Source organism: Harpia harpyja, chromosome 23, assembly GCF_026419915.1.
Source record: "Harpia harpyja isolate bHarHar1 chromosome 23, bHarHar1 primary haplotype, whole genome shotgun sequence".
NCBI classification, from domain to species: Eukaryota; Metazoa; Chordata; class Aves; order Accipitriformes; family Accipitridae; genus Harpia; species Harpia harpyja.
In genome coordinates, this window is record NC_068962.1 from 14,988,531 (window position 1) to 15,005,890 (window position 17,360).

At 36.7% G+C, this 17,360-nt stretch overlaps 1 protein-coding gene across 3 annotated transcripts in view; it reads right to left on the reverse strand.

The window, feature by feature from the left end:
* LGR5 (leucine rich repeat containing G protein-coupled receptor 5) overlaps positions 1 to 17,360 on the reverse strand; it is a 95,518-nt gene that overhangs the window by 44,561 nt on the left and 33,597 nt on the right. For all 3 annotated transcript variants that reach the window (XM_052774506.1, XM_052774505.1, XM_052774504.1), the window contains exon 2: positions 11,487 to 11,558. In XM_052774506.1, the coding sequence (XP_052630466.1) occupies positions 11,487 to 11,558 (72 nt within the window). The remainder of the gene's footprint in view (positions 1 to 11,486; positions 11,559 to 17,360) is intronic.

The window sequence follows — 17,360 nt, forward strand, 5'->3', positions numbered from 1 at the left end:
ATAATACTCCTCTGCTTATGCAGCAGAAGATCATGCTTACCATGTATAGCCCTACAGATTTCAGTAGAAGGCTACATCAAATATATCACAAATGCCAAAATACATGTATGCCTGTCTAGTTCTCTCACGAAGCAAACTGACCATGTCAGAAAAGGCAGACATCTGGCAACAATTATTTTCTATGTAATGATGTTGTCTGACCTTCAGTTACTATATTAAATTCTTTCTCATGATGCCCTTTTCATGACTTTCTGTGGAACTGACTTCAGGCAAACCACCTATCTGTTCCCAAGACACTCCATGACACCCTTCTGAACACTGGCACAACAGTAGCATCTTCCCAGCTGTGGTAGGTGTGTGGTTGGAATTCCTCAGCATTGTGGTATTTGGTAAAAATCAGCAAAAATGATTCATTTGGATCGTTGCCTAATTCTTCCAATATTCTTGGATGAAAGTTAGCACATCAGTTCTTTAAGGCCTGCTGGAAAGCTCATTAAGTTTGGCTCATTTGTTCCTGACCATTTTCAATACCTTCCTTGCAGCTTTTTCCTGCTATTACTGTGTTTCTATGCTCAGTCTTGGCATAGGGGAAAATTAATCCCCTTGTTGACACTACAGTATCTATGAAGTATCTATCAGGGTTTACTCTTCTCCACCTCAGGGATTTTGTTTTCCATTACCCTAAATTATTTGAGGGAAGCTGCCCAGTATTGTACTGAACTTTGGATGGACTTTGGGTAGTGATTTTACTCTGGATGGGTAAATATTGCTTTCCCTGAACAGATGAGGATGGACATACTATCTGTCTCTATAGTTCAGCATTTAGTTAATGATTTCTGAGACCCAGAATGAACTAGCTTGTTTATAGCACTTACATAACCAAATGGCTGGCTTCTATTGTTGGAATGACTTTGAATTTGAATTTTTAAAAGTTATTTATTTCCAGCATTTCTGACATTATTTTAGAAATATCTCATTAAGTACATTCAGGCTCAAATGTATCACATCTCTTTAATGAAAAAGTAATCAAAAGTACACAGCATTTCTGATTTTGGACCATACTTTTGGAGCTATATTATTTTAGAACTAGATTTTACCTACACTGCTTCATATAATCTTGCAAATTAATGGAGGCTGGAAAAGTTTATGGGGAAGTGTTACCACATGCTTTCCTCAGTACCTGCTACTTGCCACTGTTGGAGTCAAGATACTAGGACACTTTTGGCTTAAGCATAGACTAATTTTTTATACTACTGCATGTTTCTTTCTAAAAGATGTAAAATAAATGAGCTTAGAGAAAAGCATGTTGCCTCCATTCTTTTAAATGGCAGCATTTTATAAAATATCTTTCAATGCAGTTCAGCCCAGCTGGCAATCTCTGTTTACTGTTGGAATAGCTGCAGTGCTGCAGGTCAGGTTCATGGCCTATGGCTGGATCTAAGAAAAGGTGTGTCTGGGCTCTCCTTTGAGTGTTCCCCATCTGTTTACCCCTTTGGTGTATTCTGACCTCTCCTGCACTGTCATAGTTCTGAGAAATGGTGGTCACCAAGTCAGCACAACATTCCCAAAGTCAACACAACTAATGAGACACCCACAGAAAGCTCTGAAAATGATCAGAAACTTTTTGTTTTCTTTTGATTGTTGCTCATGTCTGAAAAGAAAAACTTCGTTCCTCAGCAAGAAGCAAATAAACATGAAGTTGTCACTGAGCACAGTCAACTATTTTCTTTATGTTTCTAGTACAATAATTTTTCTTCGCCACCTCAAAACTGCTTTGTATGCGCATGTTTTCTGCATCAGGACAAGCCTTGCCTGGGTCCGAGTGTCTCCTCATTACTTGCTGGGGTGGAAGGTGAACTTGAAACACTAAAAAGTCTTCTCTCTACAGCTAACAAACTGCAGCATTTAATAAAGAAAGCACCTCTCCACTTACTGTGGAAAGAAGCCGTGGCAAATCTAACCCAGCTATTCCTCATTGTCTGCAGCAGACAGTGACAGTACGATATGGGTAGTGACTGCTTTTCTTCTTTGCTTGAGTAAGATCTAGTCCAGCAAATGCTGAACAAGCACCTGTAAAGTGTATTTCAAAATCTAGCAGTATCAAACCTATAGGAAGGACATGAAAGGAAGATAATAGTCTCCTTTGGAAAAAAGCATACGTTTACATTAATTCATATTCATGCTGTGTTCTAACAGGAATAGCACAACGGAATTTTTTGGAACAAGTTACTGATCAAATCTTGCAAGGTGCTGAAATGTAGGAGAATAGATGGCACTCTGGATCTTGGGGTGGCTCAACATATGACAGGAATAAGCAGTGTGAAAGGAGACAAGCTCCACTATTAAGAAGTGAAAATCCAGTGAAATCTGTCGTAATTCTATTTCAGAACAGATACAGTTAAGTAGAACTTCATTACACTCAAATTTATGATAAATATATTGGACTCTTATTATTATGCCAGTAAACTATAATAACAATACCAGACTGACTCAATGTTTCTAGACTAGTGCCAGTGCATGCCCTTTAATACAGATTAGATTATATATTGTTGCACCACTTGCGTTGCATTATATATTACTCCACATATACTGCAATATCCTATGCAGAATGTAATTGTGAATGCAATATGAAATCATCCTTCAGCTGTGCAAAGATACTGAGGGATTTCTACAATAATAATTCTGTGAACTACTATCTTGCCTTGATGTCCCTTTGACTTTGCATTTTACTTCTATTCACTAACTAGTTTGCTGATTTTATTTAAAGAATGAGAGCAAAGACTGCACATGCTAAGAGAATGCTATCCTGAATTTGGGTATATATACATATATGTATGTTTAAAGATGAGTAGGTTAACATCAATAATGTCACAACTCAGTTTTATATTTGCCTGTTTTCTTGGAAAACAGATGTTTCATTCCTCATTTGCTACATTATATACTATGACTAACAAACTCTCCAGACAGAAAATTGAAAAGGAATAATATAGAAGAACCTAGAGACTGATGAAAAAAGTCTTTGCTTTTGTGAATAGAAATTGAAAGTACAGAAGGCCTGAGACAGTGAAAAACCCCAGCAGTTGGGATAGTTCTGCTGCTATGTGGTACTAACCTTCCTGAATTTGGTGCTAAACCACTAGCATGCCATGTAGAAAATTCCATTAAAATTCATGTAACCGTGAATTGTCTTTTATACCTTGGGTACAGATAAGAAATTCTCTTTTGTAATTTGAAACTTCTTTCTTAAAAGCCTGATCCGCCTCTCCAACTGCCATAATTGCTCTGAATAACTGATAAAGATCCGTGGTGAAATCCTAGTCTCATTGATGTCTGTGGAAAAATTTGTGCTGACACAAGTAGAAATAGGACTCTCATTTGCATCCTCCCTTAGTATTGTATTTGCCAGCAATTTACTCTTCTTTGAGGAGTTGTAGCACCAGTAGCATTAGTACCAATCCTAAAACTATTACCTGCATTTCTAATAAAGGAAATGGCTGTTTGTGGAAGAACAACGTGGAAGTATAACAGGAAAACATAAATGTTCAAATCTTTTTCTAAAACAGCTTGTTCTGGATATAAAAAATTGCCTCTGTTCAAGGAAGAATTACCAATCTTGAATCTTTTGCTTCAATTTTGTTGCCTGTCAAACTTAATCAAAGATACACAAGCACACAACTACACATATATTTAGTCCAACTATGTAAACATATAACCAATATATATAATTTATATATTTCTATGATATTTTTCTTCAGCTTACATATACATCCATAAATAGGTAACAGGAAATGTTCTTGCTTCTTACATCAAAAAAGCTTTGACAATACGGATACTCATCAAGCACTTACCCAAAGTCAACTAAAATTTCAAGGTAAGAGTTTAATTTGATGTTTATTAGTGATTATTCTTGGGCCAATGCAAAGAAATGTATGAATTAACAGATGATTAATTACTGTGTTAATTATTAGTTAATTAATGGATGATATCAACATATATATTTCAAAATGTTTTTGAGGAATTACTTTGTTAGACTAGGAATTTAAATGTTACTCTGTATTTTAATTACCTTTTTATATTTCAATCTGTCATGTTAATTAAAACTGTAATCATTATAGTAATATAAAAAGAAATGTGCGTCAAATGATATATTAAAAACTTTGATGCTCAGAGAGATCAAAGAAGAAAATGTAAAGATATTCTCCTTTCTTTAAAAAAGGGGAGGGGAGTGTGCAAGTTGTAATTGTGCTGTATGTTATATTTATTGCTACTTACAGTTTAGTTGGAAATTCAAATATAACACAATCTGCTCTTGCTTTAGGGCCTAATTGGCTTTTAAAATGCATGTGCCAAATTCTCATAGGGTGTAAACTGGAATAACTCCAACTGACCTCAAGCAATTGGAATGAAATCAGTGTGTATTTGATCTTGAGCTGGCTTTGATAAAATAGATCATAGATTTTTGTCAGTTAAGGATATGGTCTAAAATGTACTATTTCTTTCTCCCCTTACAAAAGGCAGAGACTCTTTATGCACCTGGCATGAGTGCTAAAGACAACTGATCTTTCCCTTCATGAAGCTGTCCGCGGCCAGTGCTGAGAACAAGCTGTTTTGCTCTCAGCGCTGCAGAAGAAGGCAGCGCCCTTCTACAGGGCTCCAAGAGGGCCCTTCTGCTAAACAGGCAGCCAGGTACCTGCCTTCTGATTGCAGCAAGGCCAGCTGTCGGGAGGTACTGCAGCATCAGCTAGGGAATCCCACGCTGATTCCCAGCAGTGGATCCCAAGGATAGAACCAATGAGAGACGTAACTTCACTTCTGTGTTTAAAGAATGCTGTCACCAAATCACTACTCCCAGAGTAATCTTAAATTTGTTAAAATTCCTGTCTCAGTGTTTAAATGTTACAGCAAGATGCAGCAACAAATGGTGGATCATATAGATCACATTTCCTAGGCTGGGTCTTCCAAGTGTCATTTACACTTCTGATGCTGGTTTTCGTTTTATCCCAGTAGTGCCAGTATCACCAGAAAGGGTAAGAACTAATAGTGATAATCATTAATAACAGGAACTGGGTGAAGTGTACTGCAGTACAACACACTATGATCAAACTATCAATAAAGAAAAATGTGTTAGCTGTTTTGTCATTCCTGTGTGATAGGCAAAGGACACAAATTGTGTAGATCCAAGTTTCGAGGTTACTACTGTTTTCTGAGTAGTACAATGAAGCAACACCAAAGAATTACTGGGGAAATTACTGCTACTCCTGTTTGGAAATTCAAAAAAACAACTCAGAGAGAAGAAGTTGGTTTTACTGTGCTTGCAAACCTATTAGATATAAATGTGATAGTGGCTGAATTCTTTACCCATAATCCTAAGCAAGTGGAAAATTGAACAGTGTAGGTATCAGAAGCGTTCACTGCACTGAAATCAAGCAGTCTACAAACAAGCTGAACTTCCTCCGACAAAAAAGGAAATTATTTCTGCATACTTGCTGCTGCAGTACACATGGAATGTGTAAGACTTAAATTAAAATCCTGCCTCAGGTTCTACAGATATATAGCACGTTTAATAAAGCATCGTTTCACCTTAGTTTAATTAAGTATAATTTCACTATCTGTATTGATCGCAAAACACAAAAAGCTCTTCCTATGACTTTTTTTGATATTCTAAACTAGTTCCTAACGAATATTGCCGGATAACAAATTACAAGTTCCAGAAAGCATTTACAAGCTACAAGCCAAAAATAAACTTCAACACACACTCAGTAAGAGCAACGCAGCAGCACTGACAAGGTTTCTTGGATATCAACCTAGAACATTTATTGTTTCTGCCTGCATGCATCTCTTACTCTTTTCACTTCTCTTTTATCTTCTTCCTTCCCCCATCTTCTCCCCTTCTGCCCCTTTACACCACAGATGCACAGCAGTTCCCATGTCAAGGTTGCTCCATGCAATTTGCATTAACATTTCCAGAATAATTGTCTGTCAGCACAAGCTATTCAACAAGCAATGCAAGTAGCTCTGATTTAGTAAGGCATTTGCTCTGCTGTTTCTCTTTTTTTTTGTTCCTCATCTTGTCATTCTTGATAAGACAGCAAAAAGGGCAGTTTGGAGGGTGTCAGGCTGACACATCCACATGGGAGAATTCTTTGTTGTTGCTCACTTTGGTGGCATCAAAGGGACAGCAAAAAAGGCAGTGACAGCTCCAGAACATCAGGGCCCTTGTTTTGTGAATGTAAAGGTTACAAGTTGTTATTCCATACAGTAGGAAACTTCTGCGTTTGTGTTTGTTCTCTTCTAGGAAATCAAACTAACTGTGTATGCAAAAACTACAGGAGAAAACAGTAATTGCTTCCAACTGATTAACTATACAAACATCTTCTCACTGTTTTTACCAATGTACGGTTAATTTCAAAACGACCACTGCACTTCCCTCCGTCAGGACTTTGAGTGCCTCCCTGGCTGTATTAAAGCAAAGTTGGGGAGCCACAGCCCTGAGTTATCAACAAAGTCTGTCTTATGGCAACAGAATTTACGATGTGCCATGGGCCACTTGCCTGGCTGGTGCCAGGTACCTCTCACTGACAAACACCACGTATCGAACACAGTGGCATAGTCTGAACAGATCGTCTCTACATGTATGCATGTTTGAAGTGAAGAAACCAAATTCACAATTTATGTGAAGAAATCGAATTCACAACTTGCGTGTTAGATTGTGTGCAGCTCTGAAATTACCTATGGGATTGTAAGTCATTTAGCAGTGAAAGTTCTTGAAACTTTAGCTGACGGAGGTGACACAAGCCAATTTCCACCACGAACAGCTCCACTAAAACCTGCTGTGCAAGAACTGTAAAACATATTTAAGTGACATCGGAAAGAAGCATGTGTGGACAGTTTGAGGCCACTAGATACTCTATTTTTACTTTTTTTGTGCATGTCAGTTGCAGGTATTTTTACTTTTTTGCCTTGGAGGTTTTTAAATCTATGCAGATTCATCTTTGGGAAAGATTTTAGTATTTAAGCATCCTGTCCAAAGATTGTGGAAGTAAATTACAAGATTCCCCCACTTTCTCCAAAAAGTTTTGGACTATGGCTGCAGCACTTTCATGTTTTATACTAGCTTACATAATAGTGAAAAGTACAGAATCAGTTTTCAGTGCTGGCCATAATGTGCCTGCACCAGCACAAAAATAAAGACTGTACAATACCCCAGGAGTTAAAGCTCTCAGTTTTCAAAGATGTAAATGACCAGAGAGCTCATTCCCACCACTCCAAGTCAGTGGGGAAAAGAACACCTAATTCCCATTAACAGCTTTGAAAACCTCTTTGTAGGAAGAAAGAGCAAACAGAGAGAGAAGGGAAAACAATAAATAAGAACAGATGGTAACGGATTGTGTCTGGTAATTTAGGACTTCATTTTCATGTATACAGTGGCCTCTTGACCACTTCTGCAGTGTAAAGGGATTTCCACACAAATCATGGTGAGATTCACATAATACGTCTGTTTTGTATTGTATCTGTAATTCTGCACTTCAGTATTGTAGTAAAACGAACTTTTAAAGGCACTTCTGCCTGAATAACTGCTGTAATAATACCGTGATCAATTTGAAAAACTTTGTACATATATTTAATTCCCTTCAAGGTTATTTTAAGAAATAACATGGGTGTCAGTAAACTTTCTTGCACCTGTATGTAGGCTGCAATTAATTTAAGGTGGTTTCATTGCTTGATTTTGTGAAATGGAAGTTATTTGGAACTGTTTTACTCTGTAGGTAAAATAATTGTAATAAAACAGTCCTTTGTTGCTGTTTTACTAAAACACCTATTTTAAGTTGCTGAAAAATAGCAAGGTACTAAAAATCACTTGGAGTTTTCTTATCTGTGGAATGTTCCAGTGTTTAAAATTAAAATAAAATCCTTATATATGTGCATGTGTGGGTGTGTGTTCATGTATTTATGCATATGCATATGTATGTATGTGTGGAGATATATCTAGTTGGAGATATTCGTAGTTAGGTCTGATTAAAATAGTTTTAAATTATTATTGGCTTTCTTCCTCACTCTTGATAGAGACATTAATTTATAAAATGAAACAGTTTCAGGCACTGCTTTGAAGTATTCTTAATCACAAAATGATATGTCTAGACTCAGATGTAGTTGCCTCTTAAACTCTTATATAAGAGTCCCACCCTAGGTAATTCTTTACACTTTCTAAAAAACCTTTTTTTCATGCATTACTCTAACTTACTGCTCTATTAATATGGGCATTCTACACATATTGCACAATGAGATACATCTAGAAATACTCCACATGAGACTGAGTCTTGGACTCAGTCATACTGATAAATATCTGCAGTTATTTTGAATCTATAATGAAGAATTTGACTTAATGGTGTTGTACAAGTTCATGCAGAGCAACTTGCTGATAATCAAGCAGCTGAAGCATATTTCTTTCTTAGTGGGAGTTCCATCATATGCACTTTAAGAGAAAATTAGGCCTGAAAGGCCCATCATTTTCACAAATAAAAGGTCTTGCTCAAAACTAAACTTTTCAAGAGCTTGAACAGTTCAGTTTTTAAATTACCACAAGGTTTTCCAAAATTTTTAGAGGAACACGCACCTCAAAAATACAGCATAGTTTCAATATGTTGTACTTCAGTGATCAAACTCTTTAGTTAAGGATAAATACCAGGCATGATCATCAGGATTACAAGAATGCTGATTGCAGAGTTGTCTAATCTTGGTTGGAAGAGTGAATCAGATTCAGCCTGATAGAAGGTCAGAACTGGCTGAACAGACCTGGCTTATCCATCCTTGCTTTGGAGTCAAAACAATTGGTTTAACTGTCTTAAAATCTCTGTTCTTTTGTGGTAAAGACTTATCAGTATTGCCAAACCAGGCACCTAGGACATAACATCTAAGCTAAAACTCAGTGGATCAGTTGTTAGCTTTTATCAGATTTTTGAGCCAGACCTCTAATAAAGGGATTAGTAACACTTATTTCAACACTAAAAAACCCTAAAAAATGCATTTTAAGCTCCTGTTGTTGTATTTCAAAGAGCAGATAGATAGATATTTCTAAGATGCATTTTAATTTCATGGAAGCATTGCTTTGGTATAAAGGTCTTGTAATATCTTATTTTTACAATGTCTGGATTATGGGCCAAGTTATATTTTGCAATAGTCCCCTTCAACTAAGCGACATAAACAAAACACAGAATTCCCAGGTAAGCTGGGAATAAAAATCATGTGGCAATGCCTGGATGGGCAAAATAATTTTCATATGTACAATCATTGCTCAGAAATGAACATATGAGAGCATGGGAACTACAATGGCTGTTACCCCCTACTTCAAAATTTAATATCCAATTCCCTTTCCATTGTCTATATTTTTTTCTATGTAATACTAGACTGAATTGTATTACATGCCTCTAAACACCGAAGAATCTCTCAGCACAATGGGTTTGAATCTGCATTAAGAAGAGGTAATCAGTTGCCTCACCTCTTCAAAGACTTCAGTTTTCTATGCTTCTTTGAAAAGTCAATACAAACCGGAGGGTTTCACAAAACAGCATCACAATTAATGAGAAATGGAAATGATTGGCTTGTGTGAAACGAATGGAGGAGCTGACTGTATATGTAAAACAAAACATAGTAAAGAAATAAATATTTTTATGATATTACCAGCAATGAAGGACTGGAATTACTTAATTTGGAACAGAGGATTATAAGGATAATGGTTTAATATTTCCGGTGGAAAAAGTAGGCCCAGCACAAGAATAAGGTATGAACACTTTCAAAGGTCTTTATCAGGAAGATGAAGTAGGCTGCTGAACAGTTTCTCAAGCAGCGATGCAAGTGTCACTATTTGGGTCATCTAACTTTGGACCATAAAATGAAAGAGTGAAGGTAACTTGGCTTAGTGTATTAGAATTTCCTTCCAGGCAAAGCCCAAACTTCTGTTTTTCTTCTTTTCTTTAATGGCTGGAGAGAAATAATTGGGTTGGAAGTTTTTAGTAGGGTTATTACAGTTGACAGATTGGACAAGCAAACACAAACATGGTGCAAAAATCCACAAACAGGGTCTTTGTGGCATGATTCACTTCATACACACTTGATACTGTTAACACTTGTTGTGTGACATCTCTCCTTGTTATGTCCATATCTGTATGTTATTTGAAAGTTGCACCAACAGCAATACAGATAATGATAACCAAAGGCAAGAAGTAAGTAAAGGAAGAGAGAGAATTAAAAGAAATAGTGCTTTCTAAATACAAATGCTACCACTAATAAAAATAAGACAAGAAAGGAAAATCTGCTTGCAAATAGGGTATTGTTCAAAGTTAGCACTACAAAATGGTTTTAATTTCTTGGTTTTTTTTCATAGATGCCAGCTGGAAAGACCAGGTGGCAAAATTCAAATGAGCGATAGCAAGGACAGCAAAAGTTGTCAGTGCAATACCCACCTAAATAGCAGAGGACTGTACACATTTCATAGCTTAAAATAGACCATGTCTTTGCAAGAAGGGCAGCACCATGAATTTGCATATCTTACATGGGTTTTATGGTGTTTTAGCAGCTAAACATGCTATAAATAAAGGAGGCTTTCACTTTTAAAAACTTATAAGCCACGTTTCATAAGAGGCTGGATGCCTAGACAATTCTTTTAATCAACTTTTAGAGGTACTCATGCAAATGCAGGTGCCAGCTTTTTCCCACAAGATCTATGGTGCATCAGTTACAGAGTCTCCATCACTCCTCAGGAACCTAAATTTTCTTTTAAGTCTGGGCCATTATAACTAGGGTCACTGCCAAATCCAGGTCTCATGAATGCACAATACTTTTCACTTTTGGTTAGTCACCATTGCTTCAAACCAGCGTTCCTCTTTTGATGTTGTGCTTGATTAGCTAGTTTTCGCAGTGTACTTTTTCCCCTCAGTGAACGTACTAGATAGTGTAACTAAGCTTTTTGCAGGATTCTGCATTTTACAGTCAGCCTTCAGGGATGCTAAATTTAAGAGTAAGGAAACAGTAATTAAAAGTGATTAGGACAAGAAGCCTTGATACTATGAAATGTGGACTCAATTGTCCTTGACACAGGCAGAACAAGGCAGCAGGTTTTGGTTTTGATTATAGCTTTACTTGCGATTTTAATAAACATGAGCCAGTATTCAAACTTTTAATATCCTGCTGCTTAACTATTTCCAAAAAGCAATCCAGCTCTTTTAAACAGCCCTTGTTTAAAAATTTTAATTTGTTTGGCTCTGTCTCTGCTTAGAGAAGTTGTAGCCTCACGGTAACTCTTTTATAAGTTCATTTCCAGAATCACAAGCAATTGGTTTTTTTCAACTAAGTGTTTCCGCATGTGCCAAAAGTGTCAGGCTGACAGCTTTCCTGCACCGTTTTATCTGGTTCCCACAGTAAGTATGAGAGACAAACACAGGAATGTGTCTAGTGCTGACTATGCCCATCAAGGATACAATGATACTTACAGCTCTTCCAGGAAGCGGAGATTGTGCACAGGGTTTGAGGGCAGCTTAGTAATGTTGTTCATACTGAGATCACTGTAGGGGAAGACAGACAGAGACTTAATATGGCATGCCACAACTGTGGTATCCAGCTGTTCATTCCACACATTTTTAAGTACTACATTAACAAAAAGTAGTTCCTCTGCCAGAACTGATGAATCATTATCTAGTTAGCACATTAAACATTCTTTCATATGAACACAGCTTTGTCAAACCAAATACAGGCTGTAGCATGTTCCTTGTTTCCAGAGATTTTGGAATGTTTTATCACGCTCTATAAATCAGCTGGAACACTAAACAACCCTTTTAGTCTACATAATTTTAATAAACCGCTGTACCGTATTAAAATTTACTTGGAGTAGTAAAGGAAAACTACTACGATTTTTGTTGTTGTTGTAGCACCGTAGCACACTTGGTATACTGAAGTAGACAAGCAAAAGTGTACAGATATAAAGTATCATCTGCATCATTCTTTACTTTTCATGAATATGGGAACATTTTGCTTTTGCTGTACAACCTGCTGCACGGTCGTACTGATTTGCCTTGCCTTACATTAGGCTCATCAGGTGTCCCCAAACCCCAACTTACTTGAGTCAAAGAAATGACATATTTTCAAATAATAAACATCCCCTTTTTAGAGTGCTCTTTTTTTGCAGGTTCTCAAATTGCATTAAATAAGTGAAATGAACCATAAAACAAGGGTGTAATGTGATCCTGCTCTGTAGCACACTTCCTGGTGGGGTTCCACGGTAGTTCCTGGCACAGGAAACAACCAGCCATATCAGCTCTGTCAGAGCTCATTCAAGCTATGTTTTAGACTAAATTTTATAAAATACCTTTTTATTCTTAACATGCTTTTTCATTGTTTTCCATTGTCTTCCCCATGCCCCACAGTACCATTATAATTGCTTTGCATTAAGTATAAAAACTATAAACAGACTGCATAATAAAATTCTGTGTGGAAGATACGACTTACGCAACTACACCAAAATTCCTGTAGACAGTTAAATAAAAATATTGGATGCCTGCATATTTTATGCAAACATTATGTGATAATTTAAAACTCCTCACTATTTAAACATATATTTATATTTGTAGTGGCCCTTATAGTTTCCAGCTACTTTGGGCAGTATTTAGATAACTTTATTTCTTCCAGCTGTTGAGAGCTTACAAGGTAAGTAAGTATCTGTACTTTGGTGGGTAGACGTCCTATTCCTATTCCATCTACTTCTTATTACTCACAGTCTGTTTCACATTACAGAATATATGCTTTTAGTCAGCATAGTTAATTTTGATGTTTGATCTTTTGCTGAATTTTAGAATGTATAATCTAAAAACATACTTCACGTAGAGATTTTGAAATAAAGGAAATGTGTTAATACTTTACAACAATTATCAAATCACTGTTGGGTAAGGTCTCTGCATTCACTTCAAAATCAAGGTATAATCTGAGAACTGTGTACTTACTAAATTAATTCTTTACTGTAATACTTTATCACCCAATTTTTTCACACTGTTTAGCAGGTTATTAGCCTTTCACTTTGATAAAGGCTCAAAGGATTTATTCTGGCAAAGGAGCAAAAGCATGGATTTATTTGGCAAAAGAAAAACTCATCCAGGTAGTGAATCATATACTACTGAATATTAAGATAAACCCAATATTTTAACAATATCATTTTGATCATGAGATTTTCAACACATGTCTTAATGGGTTTTTGTAAACATACCAAAACACATTTTAGACTTAAAAAGCCAGAAGATGGGAGTGAATCATCTTATGACAGACAGACATATATTTAGGGCATTCTACAAAACCAGCATTAACCAGTGCTCTGGCTGACCAGGGAACCTGAAGCCTGTTCTTCTAGTGTATTAATTTCTATCAGTGGTAGGCAGTACTTGTCTGCTTGTATCACCCACAGGACCCCACGATGACCCCGTCACAAGCAATCTACAGACCAGACCCTAATATCTTGAGAAGATCAGAATAAAAGTAGGTGGCTTTCATTACGTGCTTTGATGCACAATGAGAAAATCAATAATACATGCACTTTTCTTAAAAACATCTTTAGACCCCAGAGGTGGATTACCAACAGTGAACTCCAATGTCCCAGTCTCCTTTTTGGACTCCACTCATGTGGTAAAGTATGTGCTCCACATCATACGATGGAGAAGAACCTCTTCTTTTTCCCAATCTACACTGCAGCAATTGCTAGCTCTTTTCAAACCTACCAGTTAAATAGTCTCATTTTGTTACATAGGTTCCTTTTTTCCCAGATTAATCTTTTCTTGGAACATAAAGTACAAAGATGTTTTTGTGCAACAGAACTACTAAACATTACCTATGCATATTTCATAGAATCATAGAATCATTTAGGGTGGAAAAGACCCTTAAGATTGAGTCCAGCTATTAACCTAACACTGCCAAATCCACCACTAAACCATGTCCATAAGTGCCATGCCTACACGTCTTTTAAATACCTCCAGGGATGGTGGAGGTAACAGAAATTATTTCCAAATTTGCTCAATAACGTCTTTCCAAACTAGTTTTTAACACACTAGTAACTAATCCACAGGCCATCCCAGTCTATGCTGGCGATGTGTTATTGTTGTAGCTGTAAGGGTTTAAGAATATAAGGGAGACTACTACTATAGGAAGAGGTAAAATCTTTGATTAGGCTAGATGATACAGCTGGAAAAACTGAGAGAAACTTTCAGGCACAAAAATAAAAAACATCTACTTCTTCCAGCTGTACCAGTTGGCTAAATAGGCAACATTATTTCTCCCTAAAAACGTCACATGGCTTACACTGGCAAAGCAGTAGTTCATCTGTGCTTACAGTTTTTAGATTCAGAATACTCTTTTGGGTCAGAATTGCCATGGATGCATTTAATCCAATTTTTGTTCACTGAAGTAACTAAGGGACTTATGAGAGAAATCCCATGACCCAGAGCCACTTCTGCGGGGATGTTCAGAGAAGTGAGACAAACAAAAAGAGTTAATGCAATGCAATCAGTCATTGGGTCTCATGTGAGCAATACTGCAAATCTTGGGCTGAGCAGAAATTCCTCACAGTGCTCCAGAGACAAATAAAGGAGGTTCTCAGCAAACTTGCCAGCCTTTGGACCATATTGCCAAGAAGACATAGCTAGGATGAGATTTATGGCCATTACCTAGATCAAGCACAGCTAACAGCCAGAAAGAGCTAGTTGGTAAATTGTAGGCTTACATATTATTACTATGAAAACCAGTAACAATTGTAATGGGTGTGTCTTATGTCCGGCACCTGCAAGGCTTTCTTTCCAAAAAGTGCATCAAATGGGTTTTCTGATTTCTCCTTTCAGTGCTAGCCTGTCAAAATCAGCAATCTGCTCTCTAGAAAAGAGAAGGGGATGAAAGATGGCTTGCACATCAGGATTTGTAGTGTAATGCTGAAAAATATTAAAATCAAGGTACTAGATCTTTAACTATCCTCAGTGGAATGGTTCTGATTTTATATCAGATCCATTCCCCAATTTCCTTTGTGTGCCTGTGCATGTATACTCAAAACCAAAACAGCTGAAACTGCAAACATTTCTTGTCAAACTTGGTAGATCTTACAAGCTACAGTGACAAAAAATTTAAAATTATTAGAATACTGAAAATCTTTAAATATCTTAGTGTAACAGAACTAGTCCTATATCCCACCACCAAAGCACATGCAAACCCCACCAATGTCAGTAGGAGCGGTATTGTAATAGTATACTTTGAGTTTTAAAATGCTCCTAATGTAAACAGCGATATTACCAGATCTAACTTTATGAAAACTACCTGCACCATGAGCTGATGTACTGCACTGGAAAGGTGATAGGTTATTTCTAACAGTCAGATGAACACATCGTCTGTTCTCCCATCAGCATTCCTGCAGCCTGCTTCCAACTGCTGACTATAAAAGCAACATACCAGCAAGCGAAACGTTTATCTTTTCAAGAGATAAAAACTTTTGCTTCAATGACTGCATTGGCAACACGGCTCACTATAATGATATCTTAATTATACTCTGTGCCAATCAATCACCACACTGTGTCTCTGGTGACTTGCAAAAGGAATCCTATCTATGATGAAATCTTTGAAGAGCGGAAAATATTGCAAGCTGCACCATGCATCTATCTGTTTTTTCTTGGTGACTATATGGGCAAATTCTGAGTATTTGCAAAACAGAGTCCAAGAAGGCAAATACGACAGGTCTTCCCCCCCCCCCCAGTTTTGTTGTCCATGCATATGCATGCTGAAAAAATATCCAGTTACCATCTTAAAAGTGAGTAGTTCACAATGAATTCCCAAAAGCCAGTAAAACAAGTTAAGTGAACTAGTTCTTAACATATAATAGATGAGTCTGGAGGCCAAGTTACTAACCTGTTATTAGCTGTTATTACAAGAGATGTTTCAGTGACTATTCATCTTGGAAGATCGGTTTTCCACGTTATATTTATGTCTTTTAAAGGAGAACGAAAATCTGTCTTGGGATATATGCAAGGCTTCTATTGGCTTTCACCAACCTGTTAACCTACTACTAGGCTAGACTATTATACTGAATGGTACAAACTTGTCTACCCATTGCAGGGCTAATACAATAATCCAATATTAAAGACAATGATTTTTGTAGCCTATCTTTTTTTTAACATTTGCAACCTGTTTGATTTTTGGAAAATGATCAAGACATTATTAGCATTATTAATTATGATTCCTCTAGGCCTGCCTTAGCCCAACAAGATGTTTTAGTGATTATATTTATGGAAGTCTTTGAAAGAGAAAGGACTCACACAAAAATACTGACAATAGACTGAATGCACTCCCTGAGTTCTCACCAGCTGAGAACAGCTCCTAAACCAAAACAATTTCCTTAATCCATTTACAGCAAAATTTTACACTATCTTATATGTAGTAATACAAGATAATGAAAAGGGGTGAGAATTAATACTGCTCTTCCCTTGCTATGTCTATCTTTTTAACACAGCACTCATTTCTACTGCTGGCAGAATACTTTATTAGATCCACTGTACAATGGAAGAATATGCTAGCTATTAAGTGCACGCCATCTACTAATGCAAATGATTCACTATGGATATTAAAAATAACTTTATCTGCTACAGCCACCTAAATTAGATAAATCTATTTGCCAACACTGTAGTACTAGTAGCTCCTATTTCTTATAAATAAATTCCTATAGCATATTTTCATTCAAGGGTCTCAATAAATAAATGGAATAATAATTACCATCATTTTACAGAAGGGAACCTAAGACACCTAATGGCAAAGTGACATGCCATGTCAAACAGCAGGTTATACGCCACAGAAGAACCAAACACTGATGATGATTTGTCCAGTGCCCTTTTCATTAGATCATACTGTCTACCCCATGGCATTTATACCAGTTTTCCAAACAGTGATGCATAAGCTGTCAATAACCTCAGAAAACAATGACTGTATTTTCATTTTAATGGTCCTAGATTACATTATCTTCCAAAATCAACATTAAAATCAGTAGTCATGTATTTGCATGTTTAATACACCCATGCAGAGCAGCACAGGGCAGAGTATGAGCATGCATAAATAAGCATTGTAAGCACTTCCTGACAATTAAATCATAGCATTTCTTCTCACAGGTAGCTTCAAACTTCATCTGTGGTTCTTTGAAGGACTCCGTAGTAAATTATGATTAAGATGTGTATTTCCACTAAATGATTCACATTTGAAGCAGTACATCTTTGTATTTGGAAAAAATCTTCTGGAAAAAAAGTGGCAGATTTGCAGGAAGAAGCAGTAAAGAGGGAGACTTATAATAGAAATTAAACAGA